This window comes from Drosophila takahashii, chromosome 2R (genome assembly GCF_030179915.1).
Source record: "Drosophila takahashii strain IR98-3 E-12201 chromosome 2R, DtakHiC1v2, whole genome shotgun sequence".
NCBI classification, from domain to species: domain Eukaryota; kingdom Metazoa; phylum Arthropoda; class Insecta; order Diptera; family Drosophilidae; genus Drosophila; species Drosophila takahashii.
The window spans coordinates 34,221,728-34,239,314 of NC_091679.1; the positions used below are offsets into that span (position 1 = coordinate 34,221,728).

The 17,587-nt window shown below is 45.5% G+C and overlaps 1 protein-coding gene across 2 annotated transcripts in view; it reads right to left on the reverse strand.

The window, feature by feature from the left end:
• Positions 1-8,956: 8,956 nt before the first annotated feature.
• The window catches only part of GEFmeso (Guanine nucleotide exchange factor in mesoderm), a 47,218-nt gene continuing 38,587 nt past the window's right edge, over positions 8,957-17,587 (reverse strand). The window contains exons 2-9 of one of the 2 annotated variants that reach the window (XR_001770477.3): positions 15,067-16,720; positions 14,815-15,009; positions 13,684-13,849; positions 13,465-13,618; positions 13,263-13,408; positions 12,987-13,200; positions 11,612-11,902; positions 11,160-11,299 (exon numbers count right to left, since the gene is read on the reverse strand). Coding sequence is in view for 1 of the 2 variants with exons in the window: in XM_017159359.3 (XP_017014848.3) it covers positions 9,201-11,299; positions 12,987-13,200; positions 13,263-13,408; positions 13,465-13,618; positions 13,684-13,849; positions 14,815-15,009; positions 15,067-16,720 (4,628 nt within the window). In the remaining variant the exon portion in view is untranslated. Of the gene's footprint in view, positions 11,300-11,611; positions 11,903-12,986; positions 13,201-13,262; positions 13,409-13,464; positions 13,619-13,683; positions 13,850-14,814; positions 15,010-15,066; positions 16,721-17,587 lie in introns of both variants that reach the window. The other variant, XM_017159359.3, reaches the window with a different exon arrangement.

The window sequence follows — 17,587 nt, forward strand, 5'->3', positions numbered from 1 at the left end:
CGCTCCTCCAAATGGGTGGCGAAGGCCGGATCGATAAGGAACCCCCGATCCAATGATCCGACGACCCAGCAATACAGCAATCCAGCGATCCAGCGAAGCGTGTGCAGCCTCCAACCCAAAATAGCTGAAGGGGGCGTGGCCCGTAATACTACGATTTATAGATGTACATTTAAAATGCGTACTTGCGTATACATACTTATATGTGTTCCAATCGCGAATATTACTTCAATTCCAATAATGTGCTGTCAATTGAACGCTACGAAACGCTTAAGGAGCAGCCCCCTCGGGAGACGAGGGAAACTTTATAGATGTTGATTTATGTATACACATAGAGGCCATAAGCAGCATACATGCATATATACACGTGACCTATATCGGATAAGTTTATTGTCTAGGCTAGGGTTACTTAACACTCCACCTGCTTCGCAAAGAAAAATTCTTCCAATTGACGAAAATCTCATATCGGAATGACTGTTGAATGTTGACTGTTGTTAGTCTAAGCCAAGAACAAATACCATTTAATCAAAGTACTTCACTCAGATATATAGATGTATCTTTACGTGTGTACACTGTGTACCTATATATTATATACCTATATATATATTTAAAGATACAAAGATACATATACATATATTTACGACCATACTTCTAACACTTCTGAACTCATACGCTTATATATTTGAAAAATACCTTTTACAAAATGCGAAAGGCAAGCAAAAACAAACGTAACTCTAACTATTTTCATACGCAAACTTACACATTAGAGGGGCGGGGGAATGAGTCCGAGGATTCCGAGTGGGATTGAAGGCCTGGCCAACGGGCTCGTCCAAAAAGTCAAGCACTCGACAGCTGTGCACTCATGTTTGCTCTACTCTACCTTCCACCTCCTGCTACCCCTTACAAACCCCTTCCTTCCGCTTCACATCCTTTCATCCTGCTTTCTGTCGAGTGCACTTTATCATTTTTAACATTTAGCAAACAAAACAGAAACTTGCTCCGGCGAAAGTTTTAATTTGCAAAATGCAAACGCTGGCTGGCGAATTCGAGTAGATATTTCCCATCCGCACCGTGGCAATCTGCATCGCGCATACGCCGCGTGCGCCAGGGTCAGAGGCTTTAATTCGATTCGCTAATCAAATCGCTGACTCGAATCCAAGCCCAAATCGAATCAGGGCCAGCTATAAACTCCCACCGAATTTATTGTGTAAAGCCATTAAATAACAATGTATTCTAAATGAGATTTTACAGCCACCACCTAAACATAACAATTGGCTTAAAGCGTAGCTATAGAGATATCCAACCAAAACCATATAAATACTAAATATATATTTGTGTAAAGATCGATGTGTATATTTATATTTTTCAAAAGCCAAGCTGAGACACAGAAAATCAGCGACTATACAACTGAATAGAGAACCCTCGGCAAAGAATCAATTTTGTGTTGCCTAGTATAATCCGCAATTGTACGCTTTCGCCTGTCAGCGAGATGAGGCTGCAGAAAAAGCAAATTAATTAGAGTACACGGAGATAAAATCCGATTTCTTGTTTGGTGTGTATAACTTTGCTCCATTTCCCCCTCTGCCCATCCATCCTCCTTCCAGACTCGATCTCATCATACGATAAATAAAGGACAAGGCCGCTCTGTAACTAACTTGTGTTTCCTTCGCAGGGGTCAGGGGTCAGGGGTCACAGGGCGCAACCGCAAATTCAATGCCAACTCATGCGGCTGGTAGTGAAGTACTGAAATCCTGGCCTGGCCTCCTCAGATCTCAGCTGTTGCGCACTTGTGGTTGTGGGCGGAAATGTGTTAAGTGCCTGTTGTCAATCGCACCCGAAACTTGGACGGATTTCACGCTCCTGCGGCACAAAACACTCCGACACAATATTGGCTTTTCGGAGAATCAATCGCCAGTTGGTCGGGAGGCCGTAATTAACTTACGAGGAAGTTGGGCTGCCGAAGAATGCTGCTGAAAAGTTGACAATCCGGCTCTGATTGATGGGAGAAATCAGAGGAATTGGAGGCATGGCAACCCAAAGCAACCCCCCTCTAAGATATATCTGCGAAACTTTGATGGCTCCGCCTGCCGACCCCGCCACCTGCTGGGTCTCATAATTTTAATGAGCTTATTTTATTATATTTAACGCACCAAGGAGCTGCCGGCCGGGATTATCCTGCAAATGTTTCCCTTTTGAGCCGAGATTGTTTCGCTTTACCTTCAGCGTCGTCCTTCGTCCTTGGTCCTCCGTCGTTCGTCCTTCGTTCTCAGTGGTCCTTTGGCGCGGTGGCCAAATCAAACTAATTCCAAGTTCAATAAACAAGCCTAAATGAATATACCCGCCCGGGAGCTGCCATTCCTTAATCAGCGCCAGCCTCCCGGGCAGTGTAAATTCTTATGAAAATAAGCAACGTTGGCATTGGGGCGCGGAAGTCATTGAGGGATTCAAGGATAGCCCGTGAACTCCCCACCCACCTCGTGGCATTTCGCAATCGGAGTCGCAATCATAATAATCGAGTTGCCCGAGAGTCGACAAAAATCGATTAAAAGCTTAAGCATTATCCCGCTTAAGCTGGGATATTCCGAGGAGCTTAATGGCAGACACACAATTTAATTGGGGGGTGGATATTAAGTTAATTATACGTGGAATATCTGGAATATCATAAACCTGTATTAAATGCCAATTGGCCAAGGACTCATCTCCGATTTAGTCTTGAATTTCACATCGATTCGATGGCATATGGCACTCTGCATTTTCCATTTACCTTTCGCAAACGGATTACCTTATGCTCCGGAATGGGCAGGCAATACCTTAAGAGCTAGCCGGAAAAAGGGATCATAAAGGATGCCAAAGTACACACCATTTTTTTTAAGGGCCAAAAGCTGTTGGCCATCTGCACACAGATCTGTGTGTGTGTGTGTGTCTAGTACCAAGCATCTAAAAAAAAATAACCATGCCACTCAGACGCACGAAAAAGCAAACAAACACTCAGGTATTCTCGCATGGCAGATGAAGAAATATTCGCGCCGGCAGCCGTCACTCTCGGGGGATTCATAACCAAATAAGCCGAATTTTTAAAGCATACTTTCCACCTACCGCTCCATCAGTATTTTTCACAGCATCCTGAGCTGCGATTCCCGCAGCGGCGACCAAGCTGAAATTTACGAAATGAAACTTTAAGCAGTGTGGAAAATGAAATTTAAATAACGATTTATTGCCTTTGAAGTATGATTATTTGCACGGCGGGACGAGGAGCTAGGTAAACAACAGAGGGATGGCCCACGTAGACAGCGACTTTTGGCATACCCTTATTTGTTGCCAAGGAGCTGAATCTGGGGACTCTTTTCAGGTGTAAAATAGATTTTTATTATAAACTCATTTCAAATTAGGAAAATTGGTCGCTTTGTTTTGGGCAAAATACAGTTTATTTTTTAAGCCAATAAGGATTAGGGGTATATCAAAAAACAGGAATTTTTATGTGTTTTTTGGTGGTAGTTCTATGGAAATAAAAGAAGCTTAAATGTAGTAAAATCTATAATCATTTTTCATTACTAAATATGATATCAGAACTTCTGTAAATTAAAGGTTCGATCGTCACTAGTTATTATCCTCGTCAAAAGGTGTTTTTGATTGATTAGATTTATTGAGATTTCAGAACTGGCATATATCGAAGCATATAATCAGCAAACTCCCAGGATTTGTAAGAATACGTTGAAAATACGAAAAGGGTATGTCGTTTGCTAAAATAGTAAAGAAACGAATTTCCTGCTAGTGGAATTCTAGGAAGTGAGTGCCCGTGTCCGTCCGTCGAGTGTCCTGCCCCATAACCGTAATGAAGCGTCGGGCATCTGGAATAGAATGGATTGAACGGATAGAGGTCGTCAGCAGGCTCCTTGGCATTCCTCTTCCCCGACCACCTGTTCCACCCGTATACACCACCCCATATAGTTCACCTGTCCGCCCGTGTGTGCCTGGGTTATCAGGATCAAGCGCCGCCGGCATCAGACAAGGGCGGTCCTTTCGCTTCGCTCCTGCTCTCTGCTGCTGCTGCTGTTGCTGCTGCTCCTGCTGTCGCTGTCAATTCATCGCATTGGCATGAAATTGCTTTTTGCGATAGCTGAGAGGCAACAGCAACAAGTTGCGCCTATACTACAGTATGCCCGACTATATATAGGATGGCTACACTGGGGGCTTACAAAGGAAATGAGAAAAGGTTGGCTGGTTGGTTGGGTTGTTTGCCCGCCTGTTGATGTTTGTGGGTCTGCCGTTCGCTGCCTGGGTATACTTGCAAATTTGCGCGGCTCAGGAAACAGGAAGTTGTTGGTGGGGCTTGGGCATTGTATTGTTTATTCTTCGGCAGCAGAAACAGACGGGAGGACGCAAAAAGTCACCGGGAAACCGGAATGGGTACGGAAAACCCTAACGATACGAAAATGCGTAAGGACAAGGGGGCGGTGGAAAGGGGAGTGGGCGAGTGGGTGTGCCACTCGCGGCATGCAAATTACAAGCGGAATTTCGATTGTAGCCCACGACCTTCGGTCGGTGAAAAGGGGAGTGGTTGGCGGGGCAGGGAGGCGAACGGAATTAAATGCGAAAAGCGAAAGGACCACGACAAAATAATCTCTCAAATGTAAGAAAATTGGCGGCGGGGGGCCGTTTTCTCCTGCTGCAGCTAAATGCCAAAATGGCAATTTGCTAAAGTTTTCCCCAGAAACGGAAGAAGACGAAGACGAAGGCGGTGGCCAGAGACCTCAGATGGGTTCCCAGCACAGCGGGGTCAAGGGGAAGTGGGAGCGAGGTTTTCAGGGGGGGCCATAAAAGTCAAAGCTTGTCTGTTACACTTCGTATCTTCTGGTACACTTGGAAAATAAAGCTTTTGTTTCTAACTCCAGGATAGTTGATTACTTCTTCTAATCAATCTTAATTCTAACTTATTTCAAGCTACTTCTTGGTCGCAAAAACACATAAATCATTCACGATGCCACATAATATTTCTGTCTCAAAATAACTAATAACAATTTCCTTTTCCAAAAACTTTTTTTTGGAATCGTAACAAAAACGTGAAAAACCTCATTACATTTATATACCTTATTAACTTAATTCAGAAGCTGAACTAAGAAAGAAATTCGATGTTAAAGACAGTCTTTTAATTACAAAAAAAATATTTCAGGAAATAGATTATTACGGAGCTTAAAAAATTAAAAGTAAATTGAATTAACTTTAGGTTGGACAAAAATAAAAAGCAACAATTTTCTTTTTACAATTTAAAATTTATAATTTAAAAGTTGAATGATATTTCTTTCGAGTGCATCTAGTCCATGTCAGTTCGTTGTAGATACTCGGGCTCAACTGCTCAGCATCCTGGCACTTGTTGAGCGTTTTGCAAACGAACAGCAACAAGAACGTGTCAAAGAAATTGAAATTCTGTGTGAGAGTTTGTGTGTTTTTCCTGTTTTCTTGTTTTAGCAGGAGACGAGCAGAGCAGGTGAGCTTTTTGCCAGCGATGCCAGTGGCAGGGAGAAAAAAGTGAAAGCGACCTTTACTCCAATGGGGTTATAGCATAATGCAGTCAGCTCACGATTGGCAAAATGCTCTGGGCGCAAAAGGGGGAACCCTAGCTGCTCCCTTGGCCCTGGAAAAACGAAATCAACGGGGAAACGATTCTATCTCGCCTTTTTTTCCTATTCCGTTTTCTGCTAAATGGAGTTGGTCTCTGGCCTAGACTTTCGACCCTGCCCCTGTGAAGTGAGCTGTGAACCTGGCATGGCCTTGCGGCTCCAGCAGCATCCTGTGCATCCTGTCCTGTGCCATCAAATGCACGGCCACTGCCAAGGACATTCAGCCAGGTCCTTCCGGCAATTGGCCAGCATGGGTCCCTTGAATTACTGTCAACTCCGGACCTCGCAAAACCGTATCCGTTGATAAGTTAAAACTGCGAGGAAGGAGTAATTGTCAGCCGGTCATTTGAGCCATGAATTATGCAAAAGCGAATGGGATTTTTTTCGCCGTAATGTAGGCGGACACACTGTGTCGACAACGGCGACATGTGTGTTTTCCTGGCCGCGGACACACGCTTTTGCATTTAATTTTCCACCAGATTACGCTGACGGTCGACGATGGCCGACGGCCTGATTTTCATCATTGTTCAATGGCAGGACCTCCAGAGAATTGGTCAGCTTTTGCATAATCAGTGAAAAGCTGCTGCTGCACGGCTGGCTATTTTCGGCGAAATTATTCCAAACTGTATAAGTAGATTATGTCACGGATCTTTTTCGCTCCGGTCCTGGCATTCAAATTATAATTTGTGTTTTATCATAATTATCAGACGAGTGATTGTCAATCAGGCCATTAAACAGGTAAACGGATTACCATTCAAATGAGTTTAAATTATAATAATTTGCTGATGTCATTCGCTTTGCAGGAGGAAAAAAGGGGAGGCTTTAAAGCTCTAACGCAGAGAATATTTGGGAATTTGTACGAATAAAAAAATATCTTACCTATTACAAAGTTTGAACAAAAACCACTAGACAGCATGGGAAAATAGCAAGATACTTTGAATCAGGGAACGAAAATAACTGTTATTGTAAATTTTTCATACAAAACAAGAAAGGAAGCTAGCTTCGGCAAGCCGAAGCTTATATACCCTTGCAGATCATTCTATTAATTTACAAATCGCAAAAATGTTAAATTTCTTATTATTTCACATTAATTTTTCGATCGTTTCTATCACAGCTATATGATATAGTAGTTCGATCTTTTAAAAATTAAAATCGAAATTCGGAAATATTTCAAAATAGTCATATCCCAGAGTAGAAGGAAATGTAATAAAAACCAACAAAGATATAATTTTTATACCCTTGCAGAGGGTATTATGATTTCAGTCAGAAGTTTGCAACGCAGTGAAGGAGACGTTTCCGACCCCATAAAGTATATATATTCTTGATCAGCATCACAAGACGAGTCGATCTAGCCATGTCCGTCTGTCCGTCTGTCCGTCTGACCGTCTGTCCGTCTGTCCGTCTGTCCGTCTGTCTGTTTCTACGCAAACTAGTCTCTCAGTTTTTGAGCTATCGGGACGAAACTTTCGCAAAAGTCTTCTTTCTATTGCAGGTAGTATATATGTCGGAGCCGACCGGATCGGACAACTATATCTTATAGCTCCCATAGGAAGGATCGGAAGAAAAAAACTTTAAAAAATTCTAGCTTCGGTGTTTTTTGAAATATTACCTTCTACTTTTGGGGATGTTATTTTTTAAATATTTCTGAATTTCGAATTTATTATTTAAAAAATCGGACTACTATATCATATAGCTGCCATAGGAACGATCGGAAAATTAATGGAAAAGTAATAGGAAATAAATTCTAGCTTCTTTGGTTTTTATTTTATTATCTTCTACTCTAGGATATAACTCTTTTTAAATATTTCCGAATTTCAATTTTAATTTGATCAAAATCGGACGACTATATCATATAGCTGCCATAGGAACGATCGGAAAATTAATGAGAAATATTAGAAAATTGAACATTTTTGCGATTTGTTAATTAATAGGAATGATCTGCAAGGGTATATAAGCTTCGGCTGGCCGAAGCTAGCTTCCTTTCTTGTTTTCCCATTAATTTCCATTTAATTTTTCGACCGTTCCTATGACAGCTATATGATATAGTGATCCGATTTAAAAAACAAAAAAACCGAAATTCAGAAATATATAAAAAAAAATATTCCCAAGAGTAGAAGGTAAAATTTCAAAAAACACCGAAGCTAGAATTTTTTTACGTTTTTTTTTTTTGATCCTTCCTATGGGAGCTATAAGATATAGTTGTCCGATCCGGTTGGTTCCGACATATATACTACCTGCAATAGAAATACGACTTTTACGAAAGTTTCATCCCGATAGCTTTAAAACTGAGAGACTAGTTTGCGTAGAAACGGACGGACAGACGGACAGACGGACGGACAGACGGACAGACGGACATGGCTAGATCGACTCGTCTAGTGATACTGATCAAGAATATATATACTTTATGGGGTCGGAAACGTCTCCTTCACTGCGTTGCAAACTTCTGACTGAAATCATAATACCCTCTGCAAGGGTATAAAAATCACGCACTTAGAAGGGTCCTAAAAATTTTTTAAATACACCACAATTTTTATTAGCCATTGTAGTTTACAAATCCGTAATGATTTTTATTTTTTGATTTTTATAATAAAACTAAAAAAATAACTGTTATTTTTTTATTTTTATGAATAACAGTTATTCCCTTGACATTTTTGAAAAAATGAAATAATTAAAAAAAACATAATACCCGTGCTTTTTATAACTTACTAAAAATTTGTTAAAAAAGGCAACCGCGCATATTTTATACCTATATTTTTTTAAAATTTTGTTTACCCACAAAATCGCCATAAATCAAGTTTGAGTTTTATTTTGATCACGACGAATAACTGTTAAGAAGAAATGTCAAACGTCTGGATCTCCGGCTACCAGAGCTTGAAGAGGCATCGGGAAACGACATTATACAAGAAGCCGCTCCAAGACCAGGGGAGGATTTGGGGTGCATCATATGCAAGCACTCCTACTAAGTATCCTGCAATTATCTGGACAGTATTAAGGCGGTCAGCAAGCCCAACACCCTACTAGCCGCCATGGACAATGTCCTGCCAAAAAGTCAGAACTGGAAAAGAATTAAGCTTATTGTCCGACTGGATTTAAATAAATCGCGGTGTTTATCGGTTTCTAGATTTAGGGGCCAGCGAAATAGGGGAAAAACACAGAGATCGCAGGATGATTCGGTTAAGTGTAGCGTGTACTCGAACCAACCGTGACTACAACCTTATTACATGCTCTACATTTTAACCAACGCTTACATTTTTTCTACATTCTTTACATTCTACATTCTACATTCCTCTTACATTCCGCCGCCAAGAAAAAATCCACCACGATTTTGATTTAAAGACCTCTTTTAATTGTCAAAGTGATTACGAACTTTATTAAATGACTCTGCGGTTATGCAACTAAGCTCTAAATATAAAACAGTCGACTAAAGGTATCTAAGATTAGCATTGCATACAGAGTGTGTATTAAACACTCGTAACTATGTACATGTAGAAATTACAAAGGAATTGTGTTTATGGCAATGGGTTTGCAACGTTTACAACGGTATCTCTCGTCTCTGTATCATAGGGACCCTTCTCCTGGACCCTTCTACTTGTTGAAGTTCTCGATCTGCTGAAGGACCCAGCTGCGGGAGGCCGACTGGCAGACGATGACGCCCGACCTCTGCTGTATGAGCTGATCCCTGGAGGGCTTTGGGGCAATCTGAGGGGGCTGATGATGATGATGGGGACGTGGTCCCAAGGGCGGTGGCGGCGGAGGAGGGCTGCTGGGCCGCCGCAAATGGACATCGTAGTCCCCCGAGCGCTTCTCATTGTCATCGCTGTAGATGGCCGAATCCCGGAAGTCGTTCTCCAGACTATCCTCCACCTGCTGCTCATACTCGAAGCTGGCCGATGGCGGATCCACTCCCGATCTCTTGCGCTGCTGCTCGCACATGCTGTCGCTGGATGAGGAGGTCAGCGAGAAGACCGAATCCCGCTCAGAGTTGTTCAATCCGAACAGAGTCTTGGGATCGGCATAGTCCACGTGGGCCATCCGCTCGCCCACCGCCTCGCTGCCCTGGCGGTGCAGAACGCTCTGGCGGCACATCTCACTCACATCGGAGACCCTGCGCTCCGGCGGTCGATTGGAGCGACCGAAGGCCATGTCCAGGGACTTCAGGGCCCGCGGCAGCAGCGAGCTCTCCGATCCCGAGACCGAGTTCTTGGGCAGCGGACGGGAGCCGTGCTCCTGGATGGCCTCCATCGACAGATTGATCACCGTGCTCTGGCTGTCCCGCTTCAGCGTGGATCCCGATCCATTCGACGAGGTCGAGGTGGAGGAGGAGGAGCTGCAGCTGTCCCGGTGCACCGCCTCCTCGCCCACGCGTTGCAGCACTCCCTCGGGCGAGTAAACGAGGGTTACATAGTCCGATTCCGGTCGTGGGGCAGCTGGAGCCGCCTTGGATCGCTTCTTCAGCATCTGCGAGGACTTGGCGCGTCCCAGGACAGGTGAGAATTTGTAAGGCACATGGACGTTGCGCAGCAGGGTCTCGTAAATGGGTTCCTCACGGGTTCCGCTTGAATCCACCACCTCCTCCACTCGCTTTTTCTGATCCACCTCCAGTTCCAGGGGCGGCGGAGAGCGCGATGGTGGGCGTGGTGGCGGCAGGATGGACCCACGACTCACATCGGGACTGACGGGACTCACAGGACTCTCACGCCTCTTCTGCTGCTTGTTGTAGATCCTCTCGAACTCCTTGTTGTTCTTGAGCAAATCCAACACGATCTGGGCATCCCGCTTGGACTTTTCCGCCGGCGAAAGGGGATCCACTGGCTCCTGGTCCGGGCTGTAATACTGTGGATCCGTCGGGGATCCTTCATCCAGCGTGGCCGCCTCTTGGGCCAGTTCGATCTCCCCATCCGGACGCAGTTCCTCCGTGGATTCCGTGATCTTCAGCACAGTGGCACTGCTGCTATCGAATTCGCTGAGATCCATGTAGAATCTGGAGCAGCTCTTGGTGTTGCTACCGCGCTGCTTCTTCAGGGTGGCTATCTTCTTGGGCATCGTCTTGTGGTTGTACTGCTTGACCTCGAAGAAGCCCTTGCCCTTGGTCTTGCGCTCGCTGAGATCGGGCTTACTTCCTCTCAGGGAGGCGGCGCTGTCCTCGTCCTGTTCCCGCTCCCTCTCGGCCTCCTCGTCCAGGCTGAAGCCTCCGATCCGCGGCACCGATTTGCTGCGCTCCTTAAGCGCCTTGTAACTGAAGACGGGCGAATGGGACTTGGCACTGCGACTACGCTGATCCCGCAGAATGCAGCTGCATGCCTCCTGCTGATCCTCCTGCTTGGCATCCTGGCCGCACTTACAGGACTCCTTCACTGGGGTCTTGACCTCCTCCTTGCCCCCCGCATCTCGCTTGCGATATCTCATGGCAGCCGCCAGTTTCTGTAGAGCAGTGTCGTCTAGGCTGTTATTCCTGGCCAGAGGCTTCGAGGGCTTCACCTGACCAACCGGCTCCTCCTCCTGCTCCAGCGACTCGTTGAAGCTGTCGAAGGAACTCGAGTTGGCCACCGTCTTCCGCTTGAACTTGGAGTTTCGCTGGCGAATCTCACTGCGCCGACAGGCATTCCTGCGCTCCAGATAAGTGGGCGTGGAGTTGCTTCCCGAGTGCAGGCTCCACTTCCAGGTGCTGCGATCCGGCGTGCGATCTGCATTTTGGGGTTAAAGACATTAGTCAAGATCTAAATCGGTGCTCTAGCTAATGATAGTGATAAGCGGTGGATGGGTGAGTGGTTTTGGGGGGTTGTGAGCGAAAAACAAACACCAGTGAGTATGCATTCTAAGTTCATTCAGTCGGCATGCAAGAAGTCCTTTAGATTAATATTGATTAGTTAGTGGGTTGCGTTCTCTGTACGATTATGGGTTTGGGGTTAGGATGCATGCAAAACACAGACCCCGATCGAGTTAGAAGGCCAATTAAAGCTAGCAATCCAAATACGGTTCAAGTACGCAATACTTACTAGGCTCTTCGGACACCGGAGTTACTTTTAGCGAACACTACGATTACGATTGATTAGCATGTTTAACAATTAGATGTAGGTACTGGGGTTTAGCCCTTCTAGCCCTTACTTTTTGTCTGATCGGATTGGATTTATTTCGTTTTTTGTTTTTGTTGTTCTTTTTGGTAATTAGATCGGTTTCAGTCTCTGGGTGTTGGGGGGATTTAGCCTTAGAACGCCTTAAACACTAGTCAAAGTAGTTTCGTTTCTTTGTTTTGGGGTGTTTAGTTTTAGAATGCATCACTGGTAGTACTACAACGGTAAACATATAGCATTTCGTAGAGTAGAGTTAGATCAAGTTGAATTAGTACTAGAGTAGGACACCAACTAAGCACGGTAGAGGCAGTAGAGTGGCCCAAAACCCCTAACGATCCAGGAAAGTGGCTGTGGTCCGCAATTAAAATGCGCCTACATCGGGCCCAAGTAATAAATCAGCCAGCCGCCGAGGCGTCGACAGATTTGGCACGATTTTGGCGAAAGGCTAGCGACTCGCTTGCCACTCGGTTATGTCACTCGGTCGCAGCTGAGCGTGCGAATCATAAGTGCACCGTCGAGTCAAGTCCTCCATGTGGCCGGGATTAAGGAGAGCCACCAATAGTGCAGAGAGAAAAATAGTAACTAACTTTTTAGAGAAAGCCTTACAAATGGTAAATTTACCAACCAATAATGCTACATTTTAGGTAGAGATAAACTACTATAATAGTTAAACATCAGATTATATGCAAAACAGCATTCTTCAAATTAGAAGCCAAGCTAACTTTAATACGATACCATATTTAAAAACCAAAACCATTTAACAAACTTCAATCTAATTTTAAATTTAAAAGAAAAATATATTATAATAATTATACGTTAATTAATAAAATATTAAGAAATGCTTAAAGTATTAGTTATTTTGTATCAAAGCAAGGAAGAAACGTAAAGCTTTAAAAATAGCTAACCCATCGTAGTATTAAGTTTAATTTTAAAATATAAAATTTAAATCTAAACTAATTATGTAAGGATTAGGTATAGCAAAATATATTTGAAAGTAAAAATAATGTTAGTTAGAAAACTCCGCACTTTTCTCTCCGTGACTCTCCTTTTCCCAGGCCGACAGGCATTACCCAACTATAACAAGTACCCGCATGTGCATAACCGTTGGCACTTCATCATCTCGTGCAGTCCCCAATCCAAATCGTTAAGTGTTTTGGCCACATGACAAAAATAAAACACAACAAAAACAACGGGGGTAAAACGAAAAGTAAGACAAGAAACGTAAAACAAAAAGGCAGCAAGAGCCCTAGAGCCAAGCCGCGGCTAAGCCAAGTTAACCGAGTTAACCAAGAGCACTCACCTTCCTCGTTGCCCAGCTGATAGACCAGCTCCTTGGCGCGCATCGGAATGTCCAGCTTCTCCAGCATGACACCTTTGATGTGCTGCGTCCAGATGCGCTTCTGGTCACGATTCCTGGCCGTCAGCTTGATTTGGTGGCGCGGCTCGTCGAAGGGGATGACATAGAAGCTGGTCGGCTCCCCGGGCAAGTGTTCGCTGAGCATCAGATTGTTTTGCTGCGAGATTGAGGGATTGTTAGAACGCATAACTCATTGGATCGCACACACACACAACTCACCGAAATGTAGGTCTTGAACTGCAGGCGACCGTCCTCCTTTTGCTTGGTGATGATCAGCATGGTGGCGAATAGGAGAACCAGGCGCTGTTTGTTGTGCTGCTCCATCAGCAGACCCTCTTGACGCAGCTCACCCAGGACAGTGAGCTCTATAAGTGGGAAGAAAAGGGTTAGTCCAAGGACTAGAAAGCTTAATATTACTCACCTGGTCCCAGCCAGCCGTCCAGAATGCCGGACAGCTCTTTGACGCGACTCTGCTGCTCCTGCTTGCGCTTCACCTGGTCAATGTTGTACGCCACCTGGCGCATGATCACATAGGCCTCGGCCACCTCCTTCACATCACAGTGCTTGCGCAGACTCTGTTTGGGTGGAAAGTAAAGAAAATCAGTGAAAGGGTCACACCCCGCATTTACCAACTACTCACGTCCAGAAGCAGATGGTACTTGAGGATGCGCTGCACCGGCTTCAGCAGGTAGGATCCCAGGGGCAGGCGGTGCTGGAGGAGCTTCTGCGTGGAGGCCAGCAAGGAGTAGGTGTGCGTGGCCTGCAGCAACTTGGTCAGCAGCGAGATGGCTTCCGGGTAGCTTGTGCTGCGGGGGATCGAAGGAGAGAGGAGGGGGATTTATGACATGTGCTTTAGGTCTTCATCATCGGTCGGCATTAAATCTGAATTTCAAATCAGTCGCTGGGAGCTGGGAGTTTTTTAGGCTGTAAGAGGCAGTGGGAGGCACGACGGTTGATGATGTATGCGGCGTGTCATTGGGGGCGACAAATCAAACCGCTGCCATCGGATCCCGCTCTCCAAATTGGCATCGCCAACCAGGTAAACGTCAGCGTTTAAATGGAACATGGCGTGCCTGGATTGCCAAGAGACGCCATCGCTTCGTTTCTTTTCGTGTCATGCTGCTAGCCAACTGCCTATCGAGATCGTTTGGGCCGTCGTTACCGTTCTTGGCCAAAAGCTAATGCCGCAGAAAACAGTATCGAAGATGGAGCGAACACGCCTGGCCAGTGTGGATGTTTGCCCAGAATCCCCCAACCAGGTCAGCAGTAAGCCCACCACATCAGTGGAATTATTAATTTTAATACATTGTGTTGATGAAGTGCTGGGAATAATCATTTTTTCCCTGATACCCTAATCTCAAACTAATGCTATGAAAACTATTGTGATTATACTTCTCTTGTGCAACTATGTTTTACAATGATTTTTATGATATAAATTCTTTTCCACGACTAATTTTTAGAATAATGTACTAAAAAAGTGCCTCCCATATAAAAATAGTGGAAAAGTTGAAAGTCCATTTGGTCTGCTACTTATATAGACTCGAACTTTTTCTACTGATAGGATTTGTCATTAGAACTTTCGTGGGTTGTGATAAGAATGTTTAAACAACCAGACCTTTGTTAAATTGACACATTAAATGATTATCTTGATGTGTAAAAAACTGATAAGAATAAAGTGATTCAGCGGTTAGAAAAAAAAGGGAATTCCCAAAATATTCAGCACTATAAGAAGTAACACTGGTATACGGAGTATACTCTACCATCCACTCACCAGTAGGTTGTGTACACATCAAAGCCTTCGCGCAGGTCGATGAAGCACCTGGCGATCCTACCGGGATCCCTTCCCGTGTTGATGAGCCGCTGCAGGAGCATCGAGTTGAATTCGTAAATCTCTTCAATGTTGGCGAAGAGTATTTGCAATTCGTCCACGCGCAGACAGGCGCGCTCCTTCCAGTCGAGCAGGTACCTACAGAATGCCAGAGAGTTAGATCCTCAAGTAAGTGATATCCCCAGGAATACTCACCCCTTGATCACCTGTCCCAGATCCTCGACGAAGCTTCGCTCCGAGTCCACGATCTCCAGGCAGGTCTTCTCCAGCACACTCATCGCCGGCGGATGATGCGGATCGCCCAGCTCGTTCTCACTCTCCGCCAGACTCTCCACGCTGGCCAAGTAGGAGGTGGCCGTCAGCTTGCCATTGAGCAGCTGATCCGATCCGGAACTCGAGCTGGAGGAGGTGGAGCAAATGGAGGAGGAGGACAGCGGTCGGTTGTTCAGCCGGGCCAGCTCACTCAGCCGGGCGGCAAACTTGGGCTTGATGTCCGTCAGCCGGTCCAGACTCTCCGCCGACAGCTTGTTGGCCTCCTCCAGCTCCGCCAGCTGCTCGGCAGTGGGCAACTTGAGGGGCACCCCGCCGCCCAGGGTGCTGGCCTTGGCGCCCAGACTCTTGGTGCGGGCATAGGTCAGCAGGGGCGAGCTGCAGATGGTGGAGGCGCAGGCGGCGGAGGAGCTTCTGACCAGCGGCTTGCTGACCAGCGTCTTGTTCACCGCCTCTATGATCTCCGCCCGGGGATCCAGTCCTCCTCCTCCCGGATCCGCCAACGTGAGTCGCTCGATGTGCTGCGTGACCAGGTCAAAATTAATGGTGTCCACAATGTCCACCGGACTCAGTGGCTCACTGCACACAAATTCCTTTGGTTTGGGAATCGTTGGAGTATTAGGAGTGGGCGTGGCCGGAGTTCCGGGAGTGGCGGGCTGGGCATGCTGCAGTTGCGCACTGGTGGCCGCCAGCTGCTCCATTTCGATCAGCTTGATGCTCTGCTGCGAATCGTAGCGGGGCAGGGTTAGTTTTCGCTTCTGGAAGGGATTCCCCTCGAAGTGGAAGGGCATGCCTGGGTGGTTCGTCGGCGTGCGATCCTCGTCCATGGCCTTGGAGCTCGTTTTCTCGAAGGCGGCAAAGGCCACCGAGTGCAGATACTCGTTGCTGGAATCGAAGGTGGAGACCAGTTCGCTGCCCGACTGGGTGGACAACTTGCCAGTGATCTTGGAGAGCGGTATGTGCGATAGTTTGTGCTTGGGCGTGGAACCACCACCGGCAGGTGAGCCGGCCCCACTATTTCCTGTCTTTATGTACCTTCCCTGGGTGGGACTCCTTTGGGATTGCTGATGCTGCTTCAGTGCCTCCGCGGACACCGCCTCCACGGGCTGGATGTCCGAGTGCGTGATGATCCTGTGGACATTGGGCGAGAGGATGCGGATGTTGCTGCCGCGTCGACTGCTGCTGCCGCCGCTGGAGGCGAGGCTGCTGCTGCTGCCGTGGATCTGCGACTCCTGCTGGCTCCTCCGCTGCACCACCAAGCGGCTCAGCTGAGCGCCATCCGGTTCGTCCCGCAGGCCCGCAACCACCAATGGAGCGGCTGGGTGCTCCTGGTGGCCACCCAACTGGGAACTCGACTTGGCTAGCGTGTAGCTGGCGGACTGGTCATCGCTGGTGGGGACACTCGAGCAGCTGCCGGTCGACGAGGAAGTGCTGCTGCTGCTGCTGCAGTTGCTGTTGCTCCGCTTGGGCGTCGAGTCGCCGCTGCTGGAGGCCTTCGATTCGTGAGATGTCGCAGTGGGAGCCGCTGCCAATGTGTCGTAGATGCCCAGCAGCGAGGGTGCCAACTCTGTGGTGCTGCCTGTAATTCGAAAGGAAGGTAATGATGTAGTAGGCAGAAAAAAGCCAGGCAATTTTAAAAGTTAAAATAAAATCCATATAAATTCACCCTGCTCAAATTACTTTCTATCATGTGATTTAAAATGATAATGAAATTATTATATAGGAAAGCCTTCAAATATTTAAATAATATTTTAGAACAGACGTGTTTTTTTTTAAACTCACATTTAAATAACATTTAAATAACGTGACATTAGTTTGTTCCCACTAAATCGATCGATCTATAAAAAACAGAGCAGTGCTGCCATTTTGTCCTCTTTCCGGACAGATCTGTCCTTTTTTTAACGGCTTTATCCGGAAAAAATTTCAAACATCCCCTATCCGGAAATCTATCCTTTTTTCAAAAAAAAGGTTTTGAGTGTTATTTTTGCTAGTCGAAAGTGTATAAACCTGTTTTTATTTGCTAAAATGCCTTTTTAACCATCATTCTTACGGTTCGGCACTTAAAAAATAATTCTTTTTACAAATTATCAAAGAGACGTAAAGCAGTCGATGGATTTTCTTTATAGTACGATTTTTTCTGTAGCAAAAAAAAGAGGAAAGCACTTTTAAAATTTCTTAATTTTTACTCTATGCTTTTTTGTCAGAAAAAAAATTCAGATTTGAACGACTCTTTTTCGGGTTTGACGCAGATATTTAATTTTTTTGTATTACGAATATAGTTACTTGAAATGCATTAATTATTATAATAATTTTAGATTATTACGTATACGCACAAAAATTTACCATGGTAAAATTATCAAACAAAGAAGGTTGTGAGTCGGGCGCAGTAGATCATTACATAATTAAATTTTATTTAAAATCCATTTATATAAAGTAAATATATAAC